Raw genomic sequence first — 23,225 nt, 5'->3', positions numbered from 1 at the left:
TCTTTCTGTTAACAAAAGTGGCCCTTCCCTCTACATACTATAATGTCACCTTTCCACAGCGGGTTGTTATTGCACCATCATCCAATTTTTGAAAAACATCACACCTAAACAGGAGGTTGGCATCCACCTGTAATGCCACCAGCAACCAGAATGACATAGGGGTTATCTATTTCAACATGTGCTCCAGGAGTCAGGACCCAGCAAGCTTACTAGATTAGACTGATCTGATAGAGAGCAGAACTTACCCCTTACAAATTGTATATATTTATCTTTTCTCATAACACACTCTTAACCCCAACTAGCTGGGGATTAACTCCAACTACTGTTAACCTTACACCACAGTTGAAGAAACAATCAGTATTTTATAACATTTGAAAGAGCCTTCTTGGAGTACCTGCAATAAATGCTCCTTGGTGGAATGCAATTAACACCAGTAGCAGCCCAATGAAAAAAGAGATACAGAGAGGGTGGCTGCGCAGCACAAGTCCTTGGAGTAACTATATGTCAGGCATCAACCAGAGTCCTGGATGAGGATGTCAGCTCTCAGAGGCAGTATCACATTCCCCTCTTCTCAGAAAATACCTGCTAACTCTGGAACTGTGTCGGGTGGGTTTGGTTAGCACTAGTCTGCAAAGTGCTGTGCCCTCATTCAATGATCTAACTCATCACATCACAAGAGCTAACTCACCCACTCTGAGACTCTTTTGCTTTTCTTTTGATTATTTAGTTAAAGAGGCATTAAACTGATTAGCACTCATCAGGTCTGCCTGCTCTGCCTTTCAAATAATTTTCCATTGTCACTTTTCTAACGGAGAAGGAAAAGCTCAGCTTTCAGAACCAAAGATAAATTACCAAAAAATGCCTACACCAAGCAAATCAATCTAGTCCAGACAGATCCAATCAGAGCAAGCAGAGGGCTTCTGTGTGCTGCTGCCTCTGCTCAGGTTTCAGTGGTCAAATGAATTAACTGAGAGTCCTGCCAGGGAAGAAGTACTCACTTCATAGCTATTTTGCAAAATTGCCATGTTTCACTGTCATTATTATGTTAAGGATAGATAATTTTTAAGCCTAATGTACTCTTCCAACACTCTTTCAATTTGTAGAGTGAACCTAGACCCTGAGGGTGTCACAGCTGTGATGCTGCAGAATGGGAAGCTGGTCTGTGAAATCTTCCCAGCCTACACCTATTTTGACAGAAATGGGAACTGGTCCTTTGCTGCTCCCTCTTTATTACTGACAAGCCTTGCTTGCGACATGTTCTTCAGAAGAGCTGCCATGTAGAAACACACACATTTGGCAGGAGAAAGCTTCATCCAGAATTATGGTCTCATTTGCATATGTCTGTATCTGAGATATCTGAACAACAGAGTAAACACGAATAAAGCACAATTCAATAAACCTAGTCTGTTAATAACCAACACCTGTGACTTTCGCAAATTAATCACTACAGTAGATCACAAAGAGTTAGTAAGAAGGGAATGCAAAAATGCTAAACTGCATGAAATAACACAGATAAGTAGCAATCAAGAATCTTACCACAGAGCAAGTCTCTGCTCAATTTCCTTGAGAAAACCAGTATGAAATTTGTGCAAAGGTTCGAAGTTGGAGAAAATGAGATTTTTCAGTGTTTCAGGCATGCAATCTTCTTTACTCACTGCATTCTGAAACCACTACAAAGAAAAAAAGAAGTGAAATTATTGGTGGGTGGAACGCAGCAGGTATGATCATTTGCTGTCTTCATGCACTTAACCCAAATACACCTAGTGCCTAGTGCCTAATCCAGCAACGATTTAGCTGGCACCAGGAATACAACCCAGGCTACCCCTGATACTCCTATGAGTGAACTGGTGAACTGGAGCTCTTATCAGTGGTCAGGCCCTGCACAGTTGAAAAAGGAATTCCTTTCCCCTTTGCCATCACTGATCAATACAAACAGAATTGGCAAATGCTGTAGGTGCAAGAGAAAGAGCATTGCAATACTTGCAACACTTCCAAACAACCCAGTAAAAACAAAAAATACGCTCTGCATTTTCTTTTGCTGAGTTCTGCCTGAAATCTCTTCAACAGCAGTTGGTACACTAAGCACACTAAGCACACAAGCCCATGTTGCTGTGTGCAGGTAGAGAACAAGTGGAAGACACTATTATCAGAAAACAGGATGGGCAGTGCCAAACATTGTAAAGACTGAAATAGGCTCCTCCTCAGTTTTCCTCCATATTCTCCTAATTTCACCTTAACAGACCTATGGGAGAAATAAAGAAAGCCATAGGACTAGATGGCTTGCCAAAGTAGCAATGACTATTGTCTTCAATATGGTAACACTACTCCCTTCTCACTGCCCTAAGGGGTTCCAGCTTGGTTGACTTCCAGCAATGCCTAGAAGCCTGTTTGGACCACAGAAGGCTGTTACAGCAGTCTTGCTTGACACTGCATCAGCTGGAGCTGAGCCAGGCTTGGGATAAAGAGAGATCTCTCCCAAGCCTCCCTCTCCTGCTTTATCTCCACACTGAGCAGAGCTAAAGGTGAAGCACATCTACCAAGCCTCAAAATTCATGCACACCATTTGTTCCTTTTCCAGTGATGCTGGATACTTATTCACTCTCAGTGGCCTCCCGGGCCAGTCTTTGTGGAGCACAGCTGATACAACTATGCTAATGACCAGGCCTATCCCTCTTGGCGAACCAGCAAATTCAAATTTGCCTACCACAAGAAGAAAATGGGTTTTAGCTCTGAAGAGCTAAAACTTTGTTTCTGCAGCCACTGGGTGAAACACAACATATCTGCATATCTGCTGTTGACACTGCAGCAATGACCACTGTCCCACAGAACCTGGCCTCTTCCCTCATTGGCCTGGCTTCTCACAAAGCCGGGGTAAGCAGCAGTGGGGCCACAGTTACTTTTTACTATAAAAACCATGCTATATTGGCTATGTCTGAGCTGATGTCAGATTAGCTTCATCTGTCATGTGGGGTCCTGGAACACACAAGAAGCGGAGGAGAAAGTGTGGTCCTGGTTCCCAGCTGGTCCCAACACTCTCCCCTGCAGCATGTCCTCCTTACCACAACACAACACAGGAGTGGGCAATGCACCTCAGTGGGCAATTAAAGAGCTGAGAGTCCTGGAGCTGACTGAAATAGCACAAGGGGTTTTGGATCCAGTGCCCTTTCACAGACAATTGTTATTTCAGGTCAAATCTTCCAGCAATATTACTGGAAGTGAAACAAGACTATTGGTGTGTGTGCAAAGATGGCACACATTTGCCTTGACGATTTTAACAATCGCACTCTGATCAGATACTGCAGATTAATGATTCCTTTAACACACAGTTTCACTTACTGAAAAATCAGAATTATTCAAAGAGGTACTCCACAATATTTCATGTTAAATGGAGGGCATTTAATCCAGTAGAAAACATTTATATGTGCCCCTAAGGAGCTACTTCAGTTTTAAGAGAAGTCATTGAAAACTCACAGGCATTTTAGTAATTACAACCACAAAGCATGAGAGCAAGAAAATATAACTGCACTGTGTCCCAAGTTCCTCAGCCTGATATAGTTTCATAGTGCATGTTACTAACCACAGTGAAGACCTCTACTTTCTGGTTTTTGTGTTATTTCCTCCCTGGAGGAGCACTCCTGTGCACTGCAAAGAATACCTACAGTACAGAATATAAAAGTAGCATGGAACAGTTAAGATGTTAAATGGAGCAGATGAAATACTACCGCTGACTAGAGCTTCACATGCTTCATGAGTAATGCTCCAGTAAACATACCGATATGATGACTTCAAGGTCCTTCAGGTATGTTCGTTCTGTAGTGGCTGCTTCTTTAGCAATGAAGTAAGCTTTCTCAGTTGGGAATCTCTGTAAATTGCAAACACATTAGGTTTTCCTCTGCTTTTATGAAGAAAAAAAAACGTCGATAATGAATCACGAAGACTGTTACAAACCAGTGACCCTTGCTTGTGGTTACCGTGACTCATGCTTGAATGTTCCTAAACTCTGAAGCCCTGAAAACAATCCTTCCTTGCAAACACAAGAGAACAAGCACTTTCTATGGGTTTTTGGGAGACTTCTTTTTCAGCCATGGTGATTTCTACTGCTTTGGGGGGCTGATGTTCTTTTCAGTTTATTCCTGGAGCAGGACACATTCTGAAGTTCACAAAGAAATCCCTTGAAGGCTAGCTAGATGACCATTTGAATCAAATGTAAAATTTGACTATATGACAAAAAATTGTCTGATTATTATAAGTTTCATCACCAGGATGAAAATCCACAGTAAAAATACTCTCAGAAAAATTCAAACTCATAGGATTTTCCCAGTGTGGCTGGACAACCTAACAGCGGGAGAGGGGAAGAATTTTAGAGTAAGCTACAGATTTAAAATGTCTTAATTCTGAAGAGCTGAAGGAACCCAGCTGATCTTCCTCTGTGTTGCTCAGGAAGCAAAACTTAAGAAAAAAACATCCATGGATCCTTTTCCTCTCTGTTTCCTCTCTGAAGACAAACGATGCAGTGGATACGCTAGGAAAGACATTAAGTGGAGATTGTGTGGGCATTTCCTGGTCAGTAAATACCACCAAAGGAACCATGATCAGCTGGTATATACAGCTGTCACTGGCTGTTCTAACCTGGACTGAAACAGAGAATCCTAAGTCTATTAACTGATTCTTGGTTTTTCTTGTTCTCAAATTTTTCTCACATGTCTTGCTAACTACGCACAGTGGGAAAAGAGATCTTCCTTAAACTCCCATTTTCCTGCAAAGACACCTGAGTTTCAACTTTATTCCTCCTGCTCCAAGCCCAGGAGAAAAAACAGACCACAGAAGGGCAAAAGCAACCCCCTCTAGCCCCGCAGCACAGGAGGGATAAGCCAGCAGGCACCCAGAACACCCTGGCTCAGACAAACATTTTATTTTCAGAAAGTGATTTTGGATGTGATGCTCCCTTATGGTTTTTGCTGCCACAGTGAGCCTGAGCCAAACACTGCCAGCTGAACTCTGCAGGCTATTGCTCAAAAAGAGCATTTTCTACTCCCACAATCAGATGCTCCCAGCAGAGACAGACTGAAGAGCCTGGGTTGGACACTCCCACATCAGGCTCAACACTGTTTCTTTTCTTTCTATCACCTGGAAATTTTCTATCTAGTAAGACAATGGAGTTGACTCTTTCGTTACAACAAACTACCAAACTCCACTCCTTAAAAACAAGTTAGATTTATAGGAGATCCTGTCCAAACAAGCTCTTAAGGTTTCAACCAACAGGAATGGCACAGATTTATTATAACACATCACAGAAAAGAGAGCCAAGGCCATCTTCATATGCCTTACTTTTCTTTTCACCTCTTCCTCGTCATCAGTCCTGATGCATGATGGGTCATTCAGCAAAGGGCTGACCAAGGGAGATGACTGCTTGGCATCAGGGCTCAGGTTTGGAGATAGAGTCATATTTGCCACTGATGGTCCTCCTTGGGAATTGATGGAAAGCTCTGAAAGGTGAGGGCTGCCAGTCAGAGAACCTGCTAGGAAAAATGATAAAAGAGAAGTTAGTTAGGACAAGCTCTCTCAAGAAAGTACCAAAAGGAGCTACAATTTTAAATTGCAGCATGTGAAATTATGCTACAAGACACAGCCATCAGGGTCCTCAAACTAGCCCAAATGGCCTTGAAGCCAGAGGAACTGCATCCACTTGCATTAACCAAGGGACTGCTTAAGGGTCTTTTAGCTGATGGAATGGGCTGAAATTACTGTCTCTGTAGGGAAGGGATCAAGGCACACATGACTGAGCTGCAAGTCTTTACTGTGAGGGTGGTGAGGCACTAGTACAGATTGCCCAGAGAAACTGGGGATTCCCCATCCCTGGAAGTGTTCAAGACCAGGTTTGATGGAGCTCTGAGAAACCTGGTCTAGTGAGAGGTGTCCCTGCCAATGGCAGGGGGGTTGGAACTAGATGATCTTTAAGGTCTCTTCCAACCCAGGCCATCCTATGATTCTGTGAGCCTAACCATCAACTTAATATAAAAATTTTCACCACTGTAATCCACTCTATGGAACAGAATAAATACAACAATATGAGAATCATCCTAGGAGTGCCATTTTTTCTAGCAAAGTAGAACTACAAAGACTCAAATCAGTACTTCACAGGGAACTACAGGACAGAAATTAGAACAAATCTATATGGCTGAAGTCTAGAGAAAAACAATAACTTTCTACAGCAGTGTTGCTGCTAAGACCAGTCAGATCTAACATGAAGGGAAAAAACTACTAGTTTCCCAATTTCTACACACAACACAAGTATGTATATTATACCTTGTAGGTCTTTCCATGCTCCTCTGATTGTTTGGGATGGAAATGCTAGCATTACATTTACATAAGAAAAGCAATATTTTTAATGCACAAAGCATGACAATTTCAGATTTTCACAGATATAAAGTCCCATTTAATTTTGGATTAAAAATATTAAAGAATTAGACAATTAATTACACTTTCATGGATTCATATACACTACATTAAATATTACTGAAATTAGCATTTTGTCTTCCGGAAGGCAGCCAGATTACTGACTGCACAAAAAGAAAATTTGCCAAAAATGCGCAGTGTCCTCCCAGTTATCTCCTCCTCCAAACCTCTGAAAATCTAAACGTGTTTTAGAAGAAGGATCTGTCATATGGAAGAACATTTACATCTGTACTGATTTGGTATCATACACTAAAACTGGATCAAAAAATGTGACAAGCTCTTGATTATGACTTCTTATGGCTGTCTAAGATTAAGTGTAAAACACATACAACACTGTATATAATTAAGGTCAAATACAATTTACTATCATGTGTTTGTGTCCTCCCTAAATTATGACAGGTAAATGTTCCTGTTGCTAAAAAACACAGCTGAGATGTTTTGGTAAATATAATATAATAAAAAATAAATATAATTAGGCCAGCAGTAAAACCTATTTATTTTCTGGAAGAACTCAAGATTTATTGCTAGAACATGAATGTTTTCCAATTCCAAACCAGTTCATGTTTATAAATCATTCCTTTGAAAAGAGAAGGAAAAAGCCAGTACAGTTATCAGTTTATGTAATCATGACAGTTACGTAGCCGATTATAAATCAGAGTCAAAGCAGTATTTGTCTGAAATAAAAGTCTATATTATTACAGCTAGCAAGAAAGGATTTACCAACAGTTTCACACTAAATCAATGTTCAGTGAAATTTGAGAAAATGCCACAGCTTGTTACACAAATGTCAATTTTATTGACACTAGCACACAACTATATACAGTATTTTCAAAAGAAATCGAATTCATCATTAAGAAATAGTGAAACAGATTAATAGCAAGGTTGTAAGGTTAAAATTATTTAACTACATTACAAAAGATATAAGAAAAGTGATATCACCTCAAACGTGGAAACAAAGAAATTCTGGCACTATGCCTGTCATACGACAGCAAAAAAATGATTTGCACCTCTGTGAGAAGTTCACAGGTATTGTAGTCTAGGAGTTAAATAGCACCTATCTGTGATAGATAGACATAGATATATTGACTTATCTACCTACCTATCTATAATCCTAGATCTAACTTCTGAGGTACTGGAACTTTTATCAGTACTACTCAAGTATTTCAAACTACAAAATATTGAATAGACAATGAATTAGAAAGACTTCCTATTCTAGAGTTGGAAGACATAACTTGGGAAAAGTATTATGGAAAGTATCACAAAAAAATGTGCCTGGTGGCTCACAGCATTGCGTATACACCCATTGATTAAAGACTTGCATATCAATGCATCACTGACATTCTCAAAGTCATTTCGCAGCAGGCTGAAATGCTGCATCCTCCCTTTTGGTATCAATGTGGGCATGAGCAGTGACCAACCACCACCACCTACAAGCAAGAGCTCAGTTAGGCCCCATCTGCCAGTGTGCTGAACCAAGTGAAAATTAAAGCTAGGTATAAGAAAGCAGCTACATTACGAAAGGGTCTCAAAATTCTCTTACATTAGTACATTCTGGGGCCTGATTACAACCAACACTGCCATAAAGATCAACACATTGGACGTTGTTCTGGTAAAGGTGGGAAACAAATTTGTTTTGCTGTAAGTCAGTAAGCCATGAAAAAACGAAAATGGAAGGTCTTCCCTCCCCCATTGCCAATCAACCAGGACATGTGTCACGCTGATGGGTCGTGACAATGCTACAGTGACTTTCTCTTTTTTACAGAAGTGAGGAATCAATAACCTGTATTAACCAAGTGTTTCATCTGACCTCCAGCCACAGAAGAGTATATTCCTGCAGGCTCTACTCATCAACTACATGCTGCAGAATATAAACAGAAACAGAAGGGAGAAGACCAATCTTATTTACAAGGTACCGCAATTCCTCACATTTTACCCTAAAGGATTCATGATTGACAGGCAATTATTAGTATGTCAGTTGCCAGATGTCAAATGGTACCATGCATTGGAGGCCTAAAAGGTTTGCAGCTGGTAACATGGAATTTTCTTTGCTAGTACTCCAAGTGATTTTTATTTAGATTCAGACTTGGGCCATCTTTCAAATATAATAGAGTCAGCTGTATACACACAAACCAAGAGAAGTACAAAAGAATGTTTATCTAAGGATTGCTTAAGTGCATACAAAAATTTTATCCTTGGTGGAGTGGGTAGGAATTAATAAGCATGTGCTTCAATTATTTTCTAAGCTTGGGTTTAAGATGAGAAACAAACACTGGTTGACGACAGTGACAAATAATGAGAATGTACTTTACCACAGTATGCCAGATTGGCTCATCAATGCCAAAATACCTGGAGTGGTTCTTAGTTCCACTGAGCTAATTTATTCTCCAGGCATTGGACTAAAGTGTTGCAGTAGGGAAGGTGACAGAGGAGTAAAACTTGACTGAAATCTAATTTGAAAAAAAATCCATGAAATGACAATGGCATTTTACATGGCCATAGGATATGAAATTATGAGTTATCTTCCTAGCTTTACACATGTCCCAGATTGCTCCCCACCAACATACATGTTCAATGTGCTACACAAAATCAAGCCAGTGGCTAAAATCAAATAATACCTTTGTCAAAATACACATTAGTTGCTTGCTGCAATTGGGTGGTGGGAAGGCATAGGAGTGCTGGCAAACTGTGGGTGCCCTGCCGGAGAGGAATAAGTTGTGGTCCATCCCACCAGCCACATCTGCTTTACTCCAGCCTCCCATCACACACAAATGTTAATCCATAGGGACTGGTGCTGAGGTTGGTGTCTATGGAGCGTTGGGCTGGCTGAGTGATACTGCTTTAAGACATGGCTCATATCAAGGAAAAAACAGTTGAAATCAGTATTTTTCAGTTGATGAAGAAAGTCTGTCCCAGAGGTCAATTCACATCACAGGTGACCTGAACTGCCTGCTGCCTCCTTCTTTGTTGACTACATAGACAGCACAAGATCATCAGAAATCTTTGGTCAGAGACTTTAAGTTAACATGGGGGAGCTGCCCTCTTTGTGAGGGAGAAAAATGGGACTCAATGTATCTTGAAGATACTCCTCCTCTTTTCCTTTTCTCTTGTAGCTGCTAAATAACAAACTGAGGCCATTTAGTGTTCTGCATCTGCTTCAAAAGAAACAGTTCCCATCCATCCACACTCTTTTTTAACAGTGAGGAATAGTACAGCAGTGTTAAGATGCTCATGGGAATGTTCCTTCTCTGTGGAGTACCAAAAAGCAAAAATGACTCAATTATGGAAACTGAGAGAATACATCAATCATTATTGAAAGAGACTGAAATTCTGCTGGAAAACTTCACATACAGCTTAAGAGCTCACCAATGTTAAAAGTTATATTGTTCTCAAGGTTGTTATTATTATTATAAATTAAAACATGTTAAGAACCAGAAAAGCACCTTTCTCAATACCTGGAACGTTGCAGGGCCTACTTGCTCTTATGCCTGCTCCACAGCCTGCTCTGCAGTCAGGGGAGGCTGGTGACATCAATATCCCAGTTACTCTGCTTTAACATGGGATCAGTGTTTTCTAAACTCCAGTCTGGCAGATGGAACCCAACTTGTTGCCCCTTTGTCCTTGGCATTACTGAGCATATGAAGAATGCATAATAAGAAAGTATCTAACAAAGCTGCTGCTGCTGTGGCCACACAGTCCAGCTTAATTTTCCATTTTCACACTGGTTGCATAGCTCTAACTTGTGTCTAAACATTTTGGTCAGAGAAAGATGCATAGTACAAAATGATATGGCGGACAGATAGCACCAGATAAGATAAAAAGAGTTTTCATATACCAATCACTGAAGTACTTTAGATTGGAGAAGAGTTTAATAAGGGTGTCCATCCCCTCTCTTCAGCTGTGAACCAGGCACAGTCATTTTGCTGAAGAGTTATGGGATGGAGATTCTGCTCTGTTCTCCCTCAATGCAAGAACAAAATCCCACTGACTTCCACAAAAGCTTCAAAAGAACCAGTTCATCAAGCTGTGCTCCTCTTCCCTATTACATGAACCAAACTGGATACAGTTTGTTAGTTAGAAAAGTAGTTATACACAGCCATAAATTCATGTACAAACATCCCTGAACGCAGTACCAAAGAATTTGAGGAGAAATAGGAATTAAAAGCAACTCAGGAAGAGACCCAATCTAACTCTGCTTGGCTTGAAGATGAACTTCACAGGGAGAAATATTCACTTTGACTTCACAGCTTCAAAATGTGTGCCCATGGCAGTGAGCGGAATTTGGGAAAATGGTGCACCTTCTCAATGAACCAATTTCCTCATATTTAGGACAAAGCATCAGCTAGCAATTGGACAAAACAATTAAATCAGTGACAGTTTTACAGCAAAATACCAGTTAGAATGAGTAAAAGCCTTCGGTACAGGTGAAACTAAAAATAATAAAAAATTAATTCCATGCATACACAGTTAAATGGCTTGACATGCTTATAGTCTCATCAAGCTTGGTGTTGGTTTAGTAGCCAGCAACCTCTCCAGTTGTTTAAGGTCCATGCTTTATTGGTATACTGCAGTATTAGACAGTGGTGAGTGTGAAATCAGACAGTAACTGCTGTTGGCCTACATCAGGGTATACTCACATCTTAAGAACAAAGAGTGAACATTACAGTCTGGGAAGAATGCAAGGTCACTGGGCATCAGTCCTTTGTCTAGCCTTGATCTTTCCAGACAGAAATAGAGCAACCTATAGAAGGATTCCCTGCTGTACCCAGGGTTAGGGTTGGTTTGCTTTTGTTTGTCTCTAAACCAACATGACACAGTGCTACAACATAATTGGAAACCTTCATCCCCCATGTAAGTTTGTGCCACAGATACTGTCCATTTCAACAAGACATCTCCCTAAGACTGCAGTGATCCTGCTTATGAGCTACGGCAGATGCACTTGATGGCTGGGTGCAGCCTTCATTAGGAAATGAAGGGCAATCTGGTGTGCTCAATGGAGCCCAAATGCACTGGAAAAGAGGCTTTCTTCCCCCGCTTCCCTCCACTCCTCTGCTCCTCAACATGGTATGGTTTCTCAGCTTGAGACTCACAACCTGGTGGTGGTTTTCATTAATTCTGACGTGAGGAGTGCTCTGTGAGACAGGATCACTGTAATAGGAGGTATTAGGTACTCCCAATACAAAATAGGCATTTCTGCAGTAAAAGGACATTGAGACAGTGCTCCAAACAATGCAAGGAACAGAAGATACACCATGCTTTGAGGATAGACAGAACATTGAAAAGGCTTTTTCTCCCAGAGAGGTACATGCTGACAAAACAGTGCATACAATGAAACAAAAAATGTTTCTCTTTAAACGGTATTAAACAAATGACAAAAATGAGAATGAAGTCCCCAGCATTGCCAATTTTAAAAATTAATTTTGACTATTGAGATTTATTTAAAAAAATCTATGCATGTGCACACACAGAAATCAGGAGAGGGCTGGATAAGTGAAACACTGCCAAGCTTACGAATCTTTGTTAGTGAGTCCAGGTGAGTTTCTTAGCAGAAAAGGGAAAAAATAAGGATTCAGCTAATCAAATATTTTTAAGTGCCTCATGGAAAAGCAACAGGCACGAGCTCTAGCATTCTCTGATGTAAACAGAGAGAACTACCTCTGATCTTTCTGAAAACCATCAAAGGTAAAAACCTGTTCTCTTCTCAAAACAAGATTTGCAGCATTTTAATCTAATTTTAACAAGTTTGAAAGCTCTTGAATCATAAAGCATTCACTTTCCTTCAACCTCCAGTGACAGATGTATCATTACTGCCTTTAGAGTTGATTTTATCAGTAGGAACCATCAATTTTTATGGTTCTCAGGGGCCAAAACTTTACCAAAAAAAATCTTCAACAAAAATTACACCTTAAAACTCTAACCATTCTAGAGCAAAATATTTACCATCATGTCACACAAACTTATGAACCTAAGTCTTTATCCTCTTTACTGTAGTAACACCACCATTATTTACACTCCTACTTGTGAAAAGGATGCCTGTGAATACACAGCTCAGCCATGCATACAGGCTTTCCAGAACTCATAACATTTAAAAGTGCTCACTGCTTTTAATAACAAACAACATAAACCAAGCTTATTCTACATGCTCTTTATAGAACATAGAATTAGAAGACAAAATGCTCTGAAAAACTGCTATTTGTCACCCGAAGTAGGCTTTTTATTCATATGATGCCTTTGATTTTTAAATAGAAATTCTGTATTTTAAGATACCAATGGCATCACATAACCTAACCACAGGGAAAACCACAGAAGATGCTTTGCTCAGGATCCACATGTTGCACAATTATTTTCATCATAAATAAGTAAATAAGATATGCGCCCTTGTCTAGGCATATTTCAGCAACTACAGAAACTACTGAAACAGAAGAGGAAAAATATTTTGCTAATGTCAGTTTCCTAGGATTTAAATTTCCTTCTTTCCTAGAATTTGACAGTACAAGCAAAATTTTTCCTAACGTAGCTTGACTAAAACCAGTCTGCTGCTACACACATTTGAGAAAAGTTACACATCACTCTAAGCTTTGGGTCCTCGTGATGTTAACACTGTGCATCTGCCACTTACCATCAGAAAACCCAAACTCATCATCAACAAGTAGGAGACATGAACAAGCAGCTGGGTTTCTGACAAGAGGGTTGTTTTCCTACCGCTCGTGTCTGACAGCAGCTAACAAAAGAAAGACCTGTATATTAAAACTTGTTTCAGAAGATTCATATATATAGGGTTTCTCTTATTTCATATGGACAAGAGGATAGATCCCCTAAATGAAGAGAAAGAGATGTGCCAAAATACATAGAAACTGCCTTCTCAACTGAAGCTGTTCAGAGGGAGAGAAGCATTATTGGAAGACTAAAAGGGACTTTGGCTTCCTTCACTTTATTACATGCTTGAACAGAGAACCTCTTTCCTTCCCACTCAACTGCCCTTTCCAGCTAGTAACAACAATGCTGCTGAATGAAGGGGATTCTCCAGTGGTTCACGTTCTTGTGCACAAGGCTAAGTGACACCCAACTCCCTCAAACAAGTATGGAAGTCAGGAAAAACTTGAATTGTTAATTTGTTTTTAATCATTAGAAGTTAAATTGCAGCAATTAAAATTTCATTCTAATGTCAATTCTGATAGCAATCTAATGGCTCATTATAACAAATGAGGTTCGTTAAACAAATAGAGTATTTGACAGAATTTATAGGTCAGATACCCTTTTTTTTTCTATTAAAGAACTGTTCTAGAAATAGCCACAGTTCATGCCAATTGCATATAAATCATACTGATGAGATCTGAACAACTCATTTTCAATATTCAGAATCAGGTCTGCATTATCAGTTCAACTGATCAACATAATTCTTGCTCTCTGAATACTCTATAAAATTATTGGGTCTTTAAACTCTCAGAAAAAAAGTGGAAAGCACACTATGTCAAAGGGCATTGTAAATGAATAAGTCCATAAGTTTTTGGGTGCTATTCTCTCTTGCTTGTCTTCCTGACCCTGGAGCCCCCCAGAAGAAACTTCTGGTGACTCTTATGGAGACTCTTTATGTTTATGTGTTTGTTGTGGGACAGAAGAAGACAAAATTGAACACATCTCTTCTTCTTACTAAAGAAAAAGAGACCTATAAACAGCTTTCAGATCTGTCTCGCTCATTTTCCATTTAACTTGCTCTGGTCACCACCAAGTACTTGCATGTACAGATAGAGAGATCAGAAAGAAACTTCTGGCATGAATGCTACTGCTTCAGAATGAATAGAGCTGCTTCAATTATCAGAAGCTGCACCACAAATGCTGGTGCAAATGCAAACCAGTCCTACAAATATTCAGGGGTGAAAATACAGGTCCTGAAGCATCTGGTCTAATAATACTAGCCCCATTTAGTGAACTGATTCACAAACCATTGTTTTTTCACCCTTTGCTGGGTTCTAATGATTACGTTCAGCATTGCCAGTGCTACTCTCCGGAGAAAATTTTGTCTAATTTTGCATGTCCTTTAATCATGAAGCAAACTAATAGACTGATATGATTTTTCAAACTGTTAACATGCAAATCTTTTATTATGCTCATCTGTCTCTAACTGATCTTAGCTCTGTATAGCCCACACAGTGTAAACGCAAATACAGCAAACCTAAAAACTTTCAGTTACCTGCTGACATTTTTGCAGCTACAGATATTTCTCTTCCAGTTTGATATAATTTGTATTTAGCATGCATTACAGTGATCAATGGGATGGTGCCTGTTAGGAAGGCCTATGACCTATGGGTGACTCGAGACAACGGCAGCATTAGGCAAAAATCATCTTCAGAAAACATCCCCCAGCTGCCAAGCACAAGAATATGTGGATATGGACTTAAACCAAAAACAGTGCAGTCTAGGCCATTCAGATATCAATTATTCAAAACTCCATACCTGCAATATCCTATGTAGGTCTTGGCTCCTACATCAACTTTCCATGTTTCCTTCATCTATTTATTCTAAAATTTTATATTCCAGGACACTGAGGAAAACCAGACTCTAGGAAAGGCTGACATCAAAAAAACCTTCCAGGAGAAGATCCCAAGAGGACATAATAAGTTTGAGCAGCTGCTGAGTAGGAGAAAACTTAAAATTATCTGACATGACCTTTCTATTGTCATCATCGAGGATGACTGAATGTGGACAAGTAGTTGCAATAGCAAAGAATGAAAGAGTTCCTTTTATCCAGAGATTACCTAGATCTGCATATTATTATGGACAAACCTCTAACCATTTTTGCAACTAGTCTCTGTATTCATCCAACTACGTGGACAGAATTATTTAGCAACTGTGTGATAAGATGCCTGGACAACCCAACAAGAGGCTTCCTCCACATCCTCTGGGAAGACAGGAGATGGGTGAGTCAGGACTACTCAATTCAGAGTAGATAAAGCTGCTCAATCTTGCTGGGATTCCCGCTGCCTCATTTGTAGCAACTGCCTAAGGAAATCTGGGCACTTGATCAGTATGGGATTGAAAATTAATTATTGAGAGGAAAAGTACCATCAATCACATTGCAAAATCTATTGGAATTGATGGGAGAATCAAGTCTTCTACTTTGCCTGTCACTACCTCTGTTAGACAGGTAAGCTTAGATCACTGCTGTTGACCAGTGTATGCAGATTAATCAATGCTTGCAACGACTAACGAGAACTGACAGGCTCCTCTTACCATGTGCACTTTGTGAGCCAGAATAAGAATTCCTCCATCTCATCTCATTTGCAGTTTTGCCCCAAAGGTTTCTATTCTCCTCTGCAAGGTCCTTCTGACTTGTCCCACAGAAAAAAAATTCCCAGGTGAATTTTAAGGAACCTGATTCTATGTGAAAATGTCAATTTAAAACTGCTTTCTCACTTAACCATTCTTGGCAAGGGCTCAGACATGAACCACGTGTCTGGTGGAGGCATTTGGCCCACAGACTGTTTTTAATTAAATGCTTGTCTACTGATATTAAGCGGAGCTTCAGTGGCATTAGAACACTGCAGAAGTGATTAATTCTAAATGAAATTATTTCCTATGTAATTTACAAACATTATTTCTTCTACCTGGAAGAATTCCACATGCGTTAAAACAACTACTAAAACATTTAAAGATGAAAAAATGCCAGATGACAGAAAACTGTCAGAGAAAAATCCTCATATAGCATTTTTGAGGATAATATTCAAATAGGAAAAATTGTTGAGAGACCTTATTGGCAAGTAGCCTAAGTCCAGCTACCAGCAGGTTTGTTCTTATTGAGTTATAAATGCAGTATCTTTGTAGGTATCTGACAGAAGAAATCAGACCTGGAAACAGCATCTGAAAGGATGCAAAATAGTAAACGCCACTTACAAAATTTTATATTCACTTAAATCCAAAGATCATAAAATGTATTCACTTTTCTTAAGTAGCAGAAGTGACTGCAAATCCTTGTGTTGAAAATCCATTATTTGAACTCTAATTTTACTGGCTAACAAAGCAATTAATTCATCTGTCTGGATTGCTATTACTTTACTTTATAATATAAAATAATATTGGTACTTTTGCTGCACAGGCAGCAAAAAATAAATCAAAATGAGACTCATGCACCTACTTCCCCATGCTCACGCTATCTGCTGATGTGGGCTTCAACTACTATATTTCATCTTATGTGTTGAGAAGTTCAAGGCAATTATTTTACATCTATTCTAAACCCAAAACACAAATAATCCTCTTTTAGAATCATATACAAGCAAGCTTTTCCCTAATTATAAATCTTGCTGTTTCTAGACTCATGCTTTAAACTACAGGAATAAACAAGAACATTCCCTGTCATCAAAATATCAATGTCTAAAGAGATGCTTTGAATCATTCCTATTCAAAAATGAGGTACCTAATGTCTAAAAAAACCAACACACTAAAGGAGATGAAAGAGTTAAAACTTATATTTACCCAAAGATATATTTTACTTGCAAAAAAATAAAGTATATAACACATGCCTAATATTTTAAAACATCCTTCATGCAGATTAAACTCTAAGTGTGCATAGACCAAGGCATTAGAAAAATTAAAAAGAATTCTTATTTTCTTATTTTGTAAAAACAATCTTGAAAATTTTATATTGTCTAGATTTCCAGAGTCCTGTAACTTGTTCATCAGTACTTATGTAAATGGATTCATCATTGCTTTATGTATGTACTGCATGATGCAGGTCACTGGAAGTGATCTGCAGTTCAGCCAATGCTGGTGTTCATCACCTAAAAATTCTCAGATTTAGTTCCATTCTTCCACAAGAAAAATGTATAAAAGTTAAAATTAAGGCCAGTCATACAGAGCACATCTTGTCTCCCAGATCTAGTAACTGTAGGACACTTTCCATACAGGAGACCTTTCATCTGGATTTTCTCAATTAACTTGAAGAAACTAAAATCAGATTTTATTAGGATATGGCCTTAATTCTCAATACTTTTAGCCTGTGAAAAGGCAGTACACACAGAATTAGTCTCTTTGTCCTTCTGCACATGTGAAAATCTTGCTACTCTATGTATAGCACAGAAGATAATCAGCCTGGACCACAGTTAGTCCCATCATTCTCTGTGTCAGAGGATGAAAAATTTATGAGGTGGCACTACTAAAAGGATAGCCTACAACATACTAATTGGATCCTGCACAGATAAAGATTTTTCATGATCAAAGCAAAAAATAAAATTAAACAGCCACCATCTCCAAACCACCCACCAAAAATAACCCACAACAGAACTTTGATGTCTCTATAATAATTCCACTGAAAGAATAAGGGAAGAAAAATCTCCTGCAATTAATCTTTACACCACACTGATAAAGGATAGAAAGGATTGCCTTGGAAGTAATACTCATACCACTCTTTATTAGAGCTGTTTCAATCCAAGCTTTTTTCACTTGAATTATATTGTTCATCTTGTTCTCTTTCTTGCCCAAGGAATAGTTTGGAGTTTCAAAATCTCCAACACCAAATCAGCCTGTTGAACCTACTGAAGAAAAAGCCAATACTGTCATTTTTTCTGTATACATGCCTAATTCGTATCCTCGGTCGAGATTATAAAATAAATTATGAAGATGAGTAGACCAAACACATTCTTGCTATGAAAAGATTTTCCAGCATATTTCAAGATTTCAACAAGATTTCTTGAACACCAAGCTGCCTACATTTGGCCACAAGTTTATTTTTTTTCTCCTAACTCTGTTGAGGCACTCATAAGTTGCTCTCCTTATATAGGAGAGAAAAAAGATTGTGAGAGACATACAAAAGAGCAAACCGTACCTACTTAATTTTTGTTTGTTTTGTCAAAATAACTAGTCAAGTGTCAAAGAAGCTACAACATACACCTAAAGTATGACTTCATACAAAGAATAGGTGAGTGTATAAAGTTTTACAAAGGTACCTAAATCAGTAATAATTTTCCTCTCCTCCTGCCTTTCAGAGGAGATATTTACTGTTAAGTGTCACTGAGACTTATTACTGTGTTCTAGCATCCTTTTCCTCTGGCTGGTCTGTACAGTGATAATGTTTGAAACACCCCATGTGCTGAAATTATTACCAGCCACTCATCACAAGCCCCAGAAGATGCAACCACTTTAATGAGCAATCCCCCGGTCCCTAGCAGCTAAAGACCTGCACACCATCTTCATCACCAAGGCCAACAGACACATCCTCCTCTACCTCCTCATCAAGCTGAAGGCTTCCAAAGGAGTACTTATTTCTAGGCATAGGAGAGGAACTCAGCACAATGGGATTTCCAAACACCAGGGGATGAGTGAAGGGGTTAATGATTTCCGAGTCAGAATCACTAGATTCTGTCCCACTGCTGGTGGAGCCCTCCATCATCTGGATTGCAGCCATGTGATCCACCACACCACTGGCACGTAGTGACTGCATGACTGGGCTCTGCTTTGACTGTACCCCAGCTGGCATACCATTGGCCATCATTTTGCCTTCTGGAGAAGACATCTTAGCCACTCCACCTCCTTTACAATACCTCTCTGATCTGAAGTCTGGCCCAGGGGTTGAGGATAACTGACTTAGGATAAATGGATCTGTAACTGATTTATTGCAGAGATTTTGGGTTTTCTGCGCACGAGACCGTTGAGAGCCTGGAGAATATCTGCAATACCCATGGCAGTTGCTGGTATGGTTATCTTCCTCGCCAGTCCTTATCCTGCAGTCATGCCCATTTTCTGAAACATAACCCTGAGAGCCAGTTCTACTCAGGCTCATGTTAGGGCTTGACCCTTTACTACTGGGAGGCAATGGAGTGGCCAGCGGACTACGGCTCCCTGGTCCTCTAAACATTTCATCAACCAGAGAGCTATGCCTTGGCATCCTGGGGCTTCCCCCAGTGTAGAAGGAGAGATCAGCTGTGTTATCATCAAGGTACTCTTCAGAGAGATACTGGGAAGACTTTAGAGAAGCTGAGGAATCCCTATATCTAGTTCTATTGCGATTTTCATCTCTGTAGTGAATATAGGCACCACTGGTCAAATCACCCTCATAATTGTCATTTGTTTGGGAATATGACCGGGTTATTTGTCCTCTGAGGAGATCATACTCGCTATCTACATCACTGCAGTCAATGAAAGGAATGGAGGTGCTGCTGCCATGAGCAGCCCTGGAAGCTGGACCTGTGCTTGGTTGCTGTGATTGAGGTCTGTTCTGCTGCATCCTGTCCTTAGAAGGTTCCTCTTCTTCCTCCACTGTTGACACCACTGCTCCATCCACCTTTCTGCCTTCCTTTGGACTCTTCTTCAAGGAAGGGCTCTTGTGCTGTCCAGTGTCTTCTGTTGAGGCTTTCAACTCCTTTCCTTGCCGACAGCTCTGCACTGCTACAGCATCATTGTCGTCTCCATAGGCTCTAGCACTCTGGAAAGATAATAGAGGGAAGGAAAGGGGGAGACGAAGGGAGAGGGAGGAGAGGGAGGGGAGAGGTTTGGGAGGGATGGGAGCCAGAAGGAAAAGGCTACATGTAATTACACAACAGAATTTTGCACTGCATCTGCAGCAACATAGGATTCTCTTTAAAAACAGAAGAGGTAACCCAAGATTCAAAATTAATTAGAATTTTAAAAAAGAGTTTTCTGATCTTGGACAATAAAAAAAATACATAAACTAAGCAAGGGAAGAGAAGGCAGACAGAATGTAGTGATAATATAAAAAGGGGTATTTGAGGTGTTTCGATGCCCTAAGACAACCATCAACACACTAAGAACATCAACCTGTTCACACTACTCTGAGAAGCTGGAGGAGAAGACAAAAACATAAGAAAAATTCTGCACAGACTACTTAGATACACTAGAAAGGTGCTTTTGAGCACCCCACATTGACTCCCTGGAGAATACCTGCCATTAGTTCCTAGGCTGGCTTTTCTGCACACAAAAGTATAATACACCTGCCCAGCAGCTGTGGTCCATCTCCCTGAGCTTTTCTTAGCAATATGAAAATGCTATAAGATATTTGAAATGGGTTCCATTTATAATAGAATTCTCAGAAGTTCCTAGATTTGAAGAAAGGAGAGAGCCCATGAATATTGAAAGGAAGCAATGAATGGAAGGTGAAGGTTCGCGTAGCATTCTTAAATACATTAACCTAGTAGCTTGCTCCTGCCATTTAAGCTCTACCTAACATAAGGTTATGTGATCAAAGGTTCACCTCTCCAAACACAGATGAGCACAGAGAAGCACTGGCAGGTAGATGAAAAGCAATAACCTAGCCAGGAAAATGGAGCTTCCTGACCTGGCTCCTCTGAAGGCTGTCCCAGCAGAGCCATCAGCCCATGGGTTTGGTGTGTTTGGCATGCCAGCAACTGGAGAGACTGGAGCATGTACGTCTTGGCTGGGTGGGGAGGTCAATGTGTAATTGCCAGCAAACATTAAACTAGACTAGTTGGTGAGTAGGATAAGAGAGTTGGGAGCCAAGTACTGGAACAGCCATAAGTCAGGCCAGGCACTGGAAAGACTGTAAGGCCTGAGAGCCAGCTACTGGCAATGCTCCAAATCTGTACCAGATAGTGGAGAGATATCTTTGTACGTGTGTGTCTCTCTGCATGAGGTTATTACCAGGAGCCAGAGGATCCAACTTACTGGGCAGACTAAGATAAATTACCAGCATATGTGTGCATTATGTGTGTGCCTGTAGATCTGAGTACCAGGAACTGGAGTGGGGCTGTAAGCCTTCGTTGCTCGTGTGCGCAGGTACCAGCCACTAGGAGACCTGGAGGTCCAGGGGCCTGCTTCTGGACAGACTGTCTAAGACCAGTGTCAGGAGGTAACCATATCGCATATATGTACACATATTTTCCCCTAATAAACTTTCATCCAGATAAGCCAAAGAGTGGAACAGGGTGAGGCCACTGACACTGTTTGTGCTTGTGGGAGAGCTGTTTTCTGTTTCTGTTTACATATGTGGGTGACTGTGTGGATATCTGTACATATAATGTATATGTACATTCATGTAGGTGCCTATAGTAGTTATATGCTCAGCCTTACTCCTAGCTGGACCTGGGAACATGCAGTTGCTGCAGCTTCACCACTACTGGGCTATTGGATTTGCAAACTCCTAACACATAACAGCTATTAACACAGGATAAATACATAAGGTATTTATCAGAGATAATGGCTTAGAAATCCAGAGCTGTAATTTTTTTCTGAGGAAACAATTGTTCTCCTCCCTCGTTAATACAACCTAACACCTTGAAATGGGCAACCAAGACCTTCCAGTGAAGGGAAATAATTACACTTTCCCCAGATGCAATAGCCAGCTACAGCCTAGGACTCTGGCAGTAACACTGTGCATTGTGGTCATTATTACAGCTCAGACAAGTTTACTACTTATATTTGTCTAGTTGTCTACAAGCGATGCTGTTTCGCTCTGCAGAACCCAAAGCTTATGACCCCCAGGGTTCCTCAGCTCTCAGTTAAATAGCAAGTGAGCAGAAAACTATGCTCTTGGAGTTTCAAAACAGTAATCAGTGGAGGGTAATCTAACAAGAAATGTTTAAAAGGAATGACCCAGGGTTTCATCAACATCACTAACTTCTTTTGGCACCTCTGTATGCTGTTCTGAAGGCTGTGCAGTCAGACTCCTGATGGAATGAATCTTGCTGTGTTTCCTGGAGATAAAAGGAAAATCACATAAGGAGCTATTTCAGGTTTTTTTCTACAAAGAGGAATCAAGAGATATGCCTCTGTTAAAACAAAACCTTTGAATAACAGCTTTCATAAAAGTTTGCTCCAAATCAGATTAACTTTACTCCTTTCTGCTAAACTTAAATGAGGTATGTCTTGCAAACATACTATTGTAAGAAAAGGGAGAGGCACTGGGGCAAAAATGGTCTTTCACGTAAACATGAGTCATAAGCAATGAACTATTGTCATGGTCTTTGTGGCATTTTGGCCATTGCTTTCAGCTTACCATGAGCAAGATGAGTTCAGACAGAACTGGCTCTAGCAAGTTGGAAGAGCTTCAGTTTCCCTGGAGACCTCTCCCTTGAGGTTGCCTATACTTTTCCTGCTACTTTCAGTTTTACTCTGAGCTGAATATGGCTGTTCACATAAATTAACCACATCCCACCAAAGAGGGTGCAAATCAAATTGGGAGAAAGTTATCTGCAACAATAGGACACTCATTGCTGAAAAACAGATTGAAGACTATTGATTTTAACTGAACTATAAGTTATGAAACTTCTGCCAAAACATTCAGGACCACAAGGATATTATACATGTGATAAACTATCAAACCAGTTCAGAAGAAATTTTTTAGTTGGACTGGTGCCAAGATCTCAAAATATAACTCTCTGGAAATCACAACTTTTCTTTGATTAAAATGTATTGGGATAGTTAATTTATTTCCTCTCACCTTTCAAACTGCACTTTTTTGTGCCCTCCTTCCTTAACATAGTCAAGAACTTGCTTCTGAGTCCGACCACTGGAAGAAAACCATTGTTAGAATATTTAATACAATATACAAGCTGGTCATCACAAACATGTATACATCCCTCATATGAAGTCACAGAAACCAGAAAAATATTTGTCACTATCAGCAGAAACTCATGTCAAGATCATAAGAAAAGGAACCCGGTCAGATAGACACAAATTTTTACCATTTTGCATGTTACTTGCCTCTTTTTTTTGCTATGGAGCTACTTTTTGATGTCATTTCAGAACTGCTTAAATTTAGCTGTGTGCCCTCTATAGGGTACTACATTACTGGGAAATCACCACAC

The 23,225-nt window shown here is 39.9% G+C and overlaps 1 protein-coding gene across 5 annotated transcripts in view; it reads right to left on the bottom strand.

Moving 5' to 3' along the window:
* The window catches only part of FARP1 (FERM, ARH/RhoGEF and pleckstrin domain protein 1), a 207,794-nt gene that overhangs the window by 26,731 nt on the left and 157,838 nt on the right, over nucleotides 1-23,225 (bottom strand). For 3 of the 5 annotated variants that reach the window (XM_027741050.2, XM_027741053.2, XM_027741051.2), the window contains exons 11-16: nucleotides 22,859-22,927; nucleotides 22,037-22,112; nucleotides 19,630-19,867; nucleotides 5,329-5,519; nucleotides 3,773-3,862; nucleotides 1,537-1,670 (exon numbers count right to left, since the gene is read on the bottom strand). In XM_027741050.2, coding sequence (XP_027596851.1) covers nucleotides 1,537-1,670; nucleotides 3,773-3,862; nucleotides 5,329-5,519; nucleotides 19,630-19,867; nucleotides 22,037-22,112; nucleotides 22,859-22,927 — 798 coding nt within the window. The remainder of the gene's footprint in view (nucleotides 1-1,536; nucleotides 1,671-3,772; nucleotides 3,863-5,328; nucleotides 5,520-19,629; nucleotides 19,868-22,036; nucleotides 22,113-22,858; nucleotides 22,928-23,225) is intronic. The other 2 variants (XM_027741055.2, XM_027741054.2) reach the window with 2 other exon arrangements.

Source organism: Pipra filicauda, unplaced genomic scaffold (assembly GCF_003945595.2).
Source record: "Pipra filicauda isolate LSUMZ 115617 unplaced genomic scaffold, ASM394559v2 scaffold24_size8852520_pilon, whole genome shotgun sequence".
Lineage (NCBI taxonomy): Eukaryota > Metazoa > Chordata > Aves > Passeriformes > Pipridae > Pipra > Pipra filicauda.
Note: the sequence above shows the minus strand (reverse complement) of the source record. Positions and strands in the feature narration are given on the sequence as shown.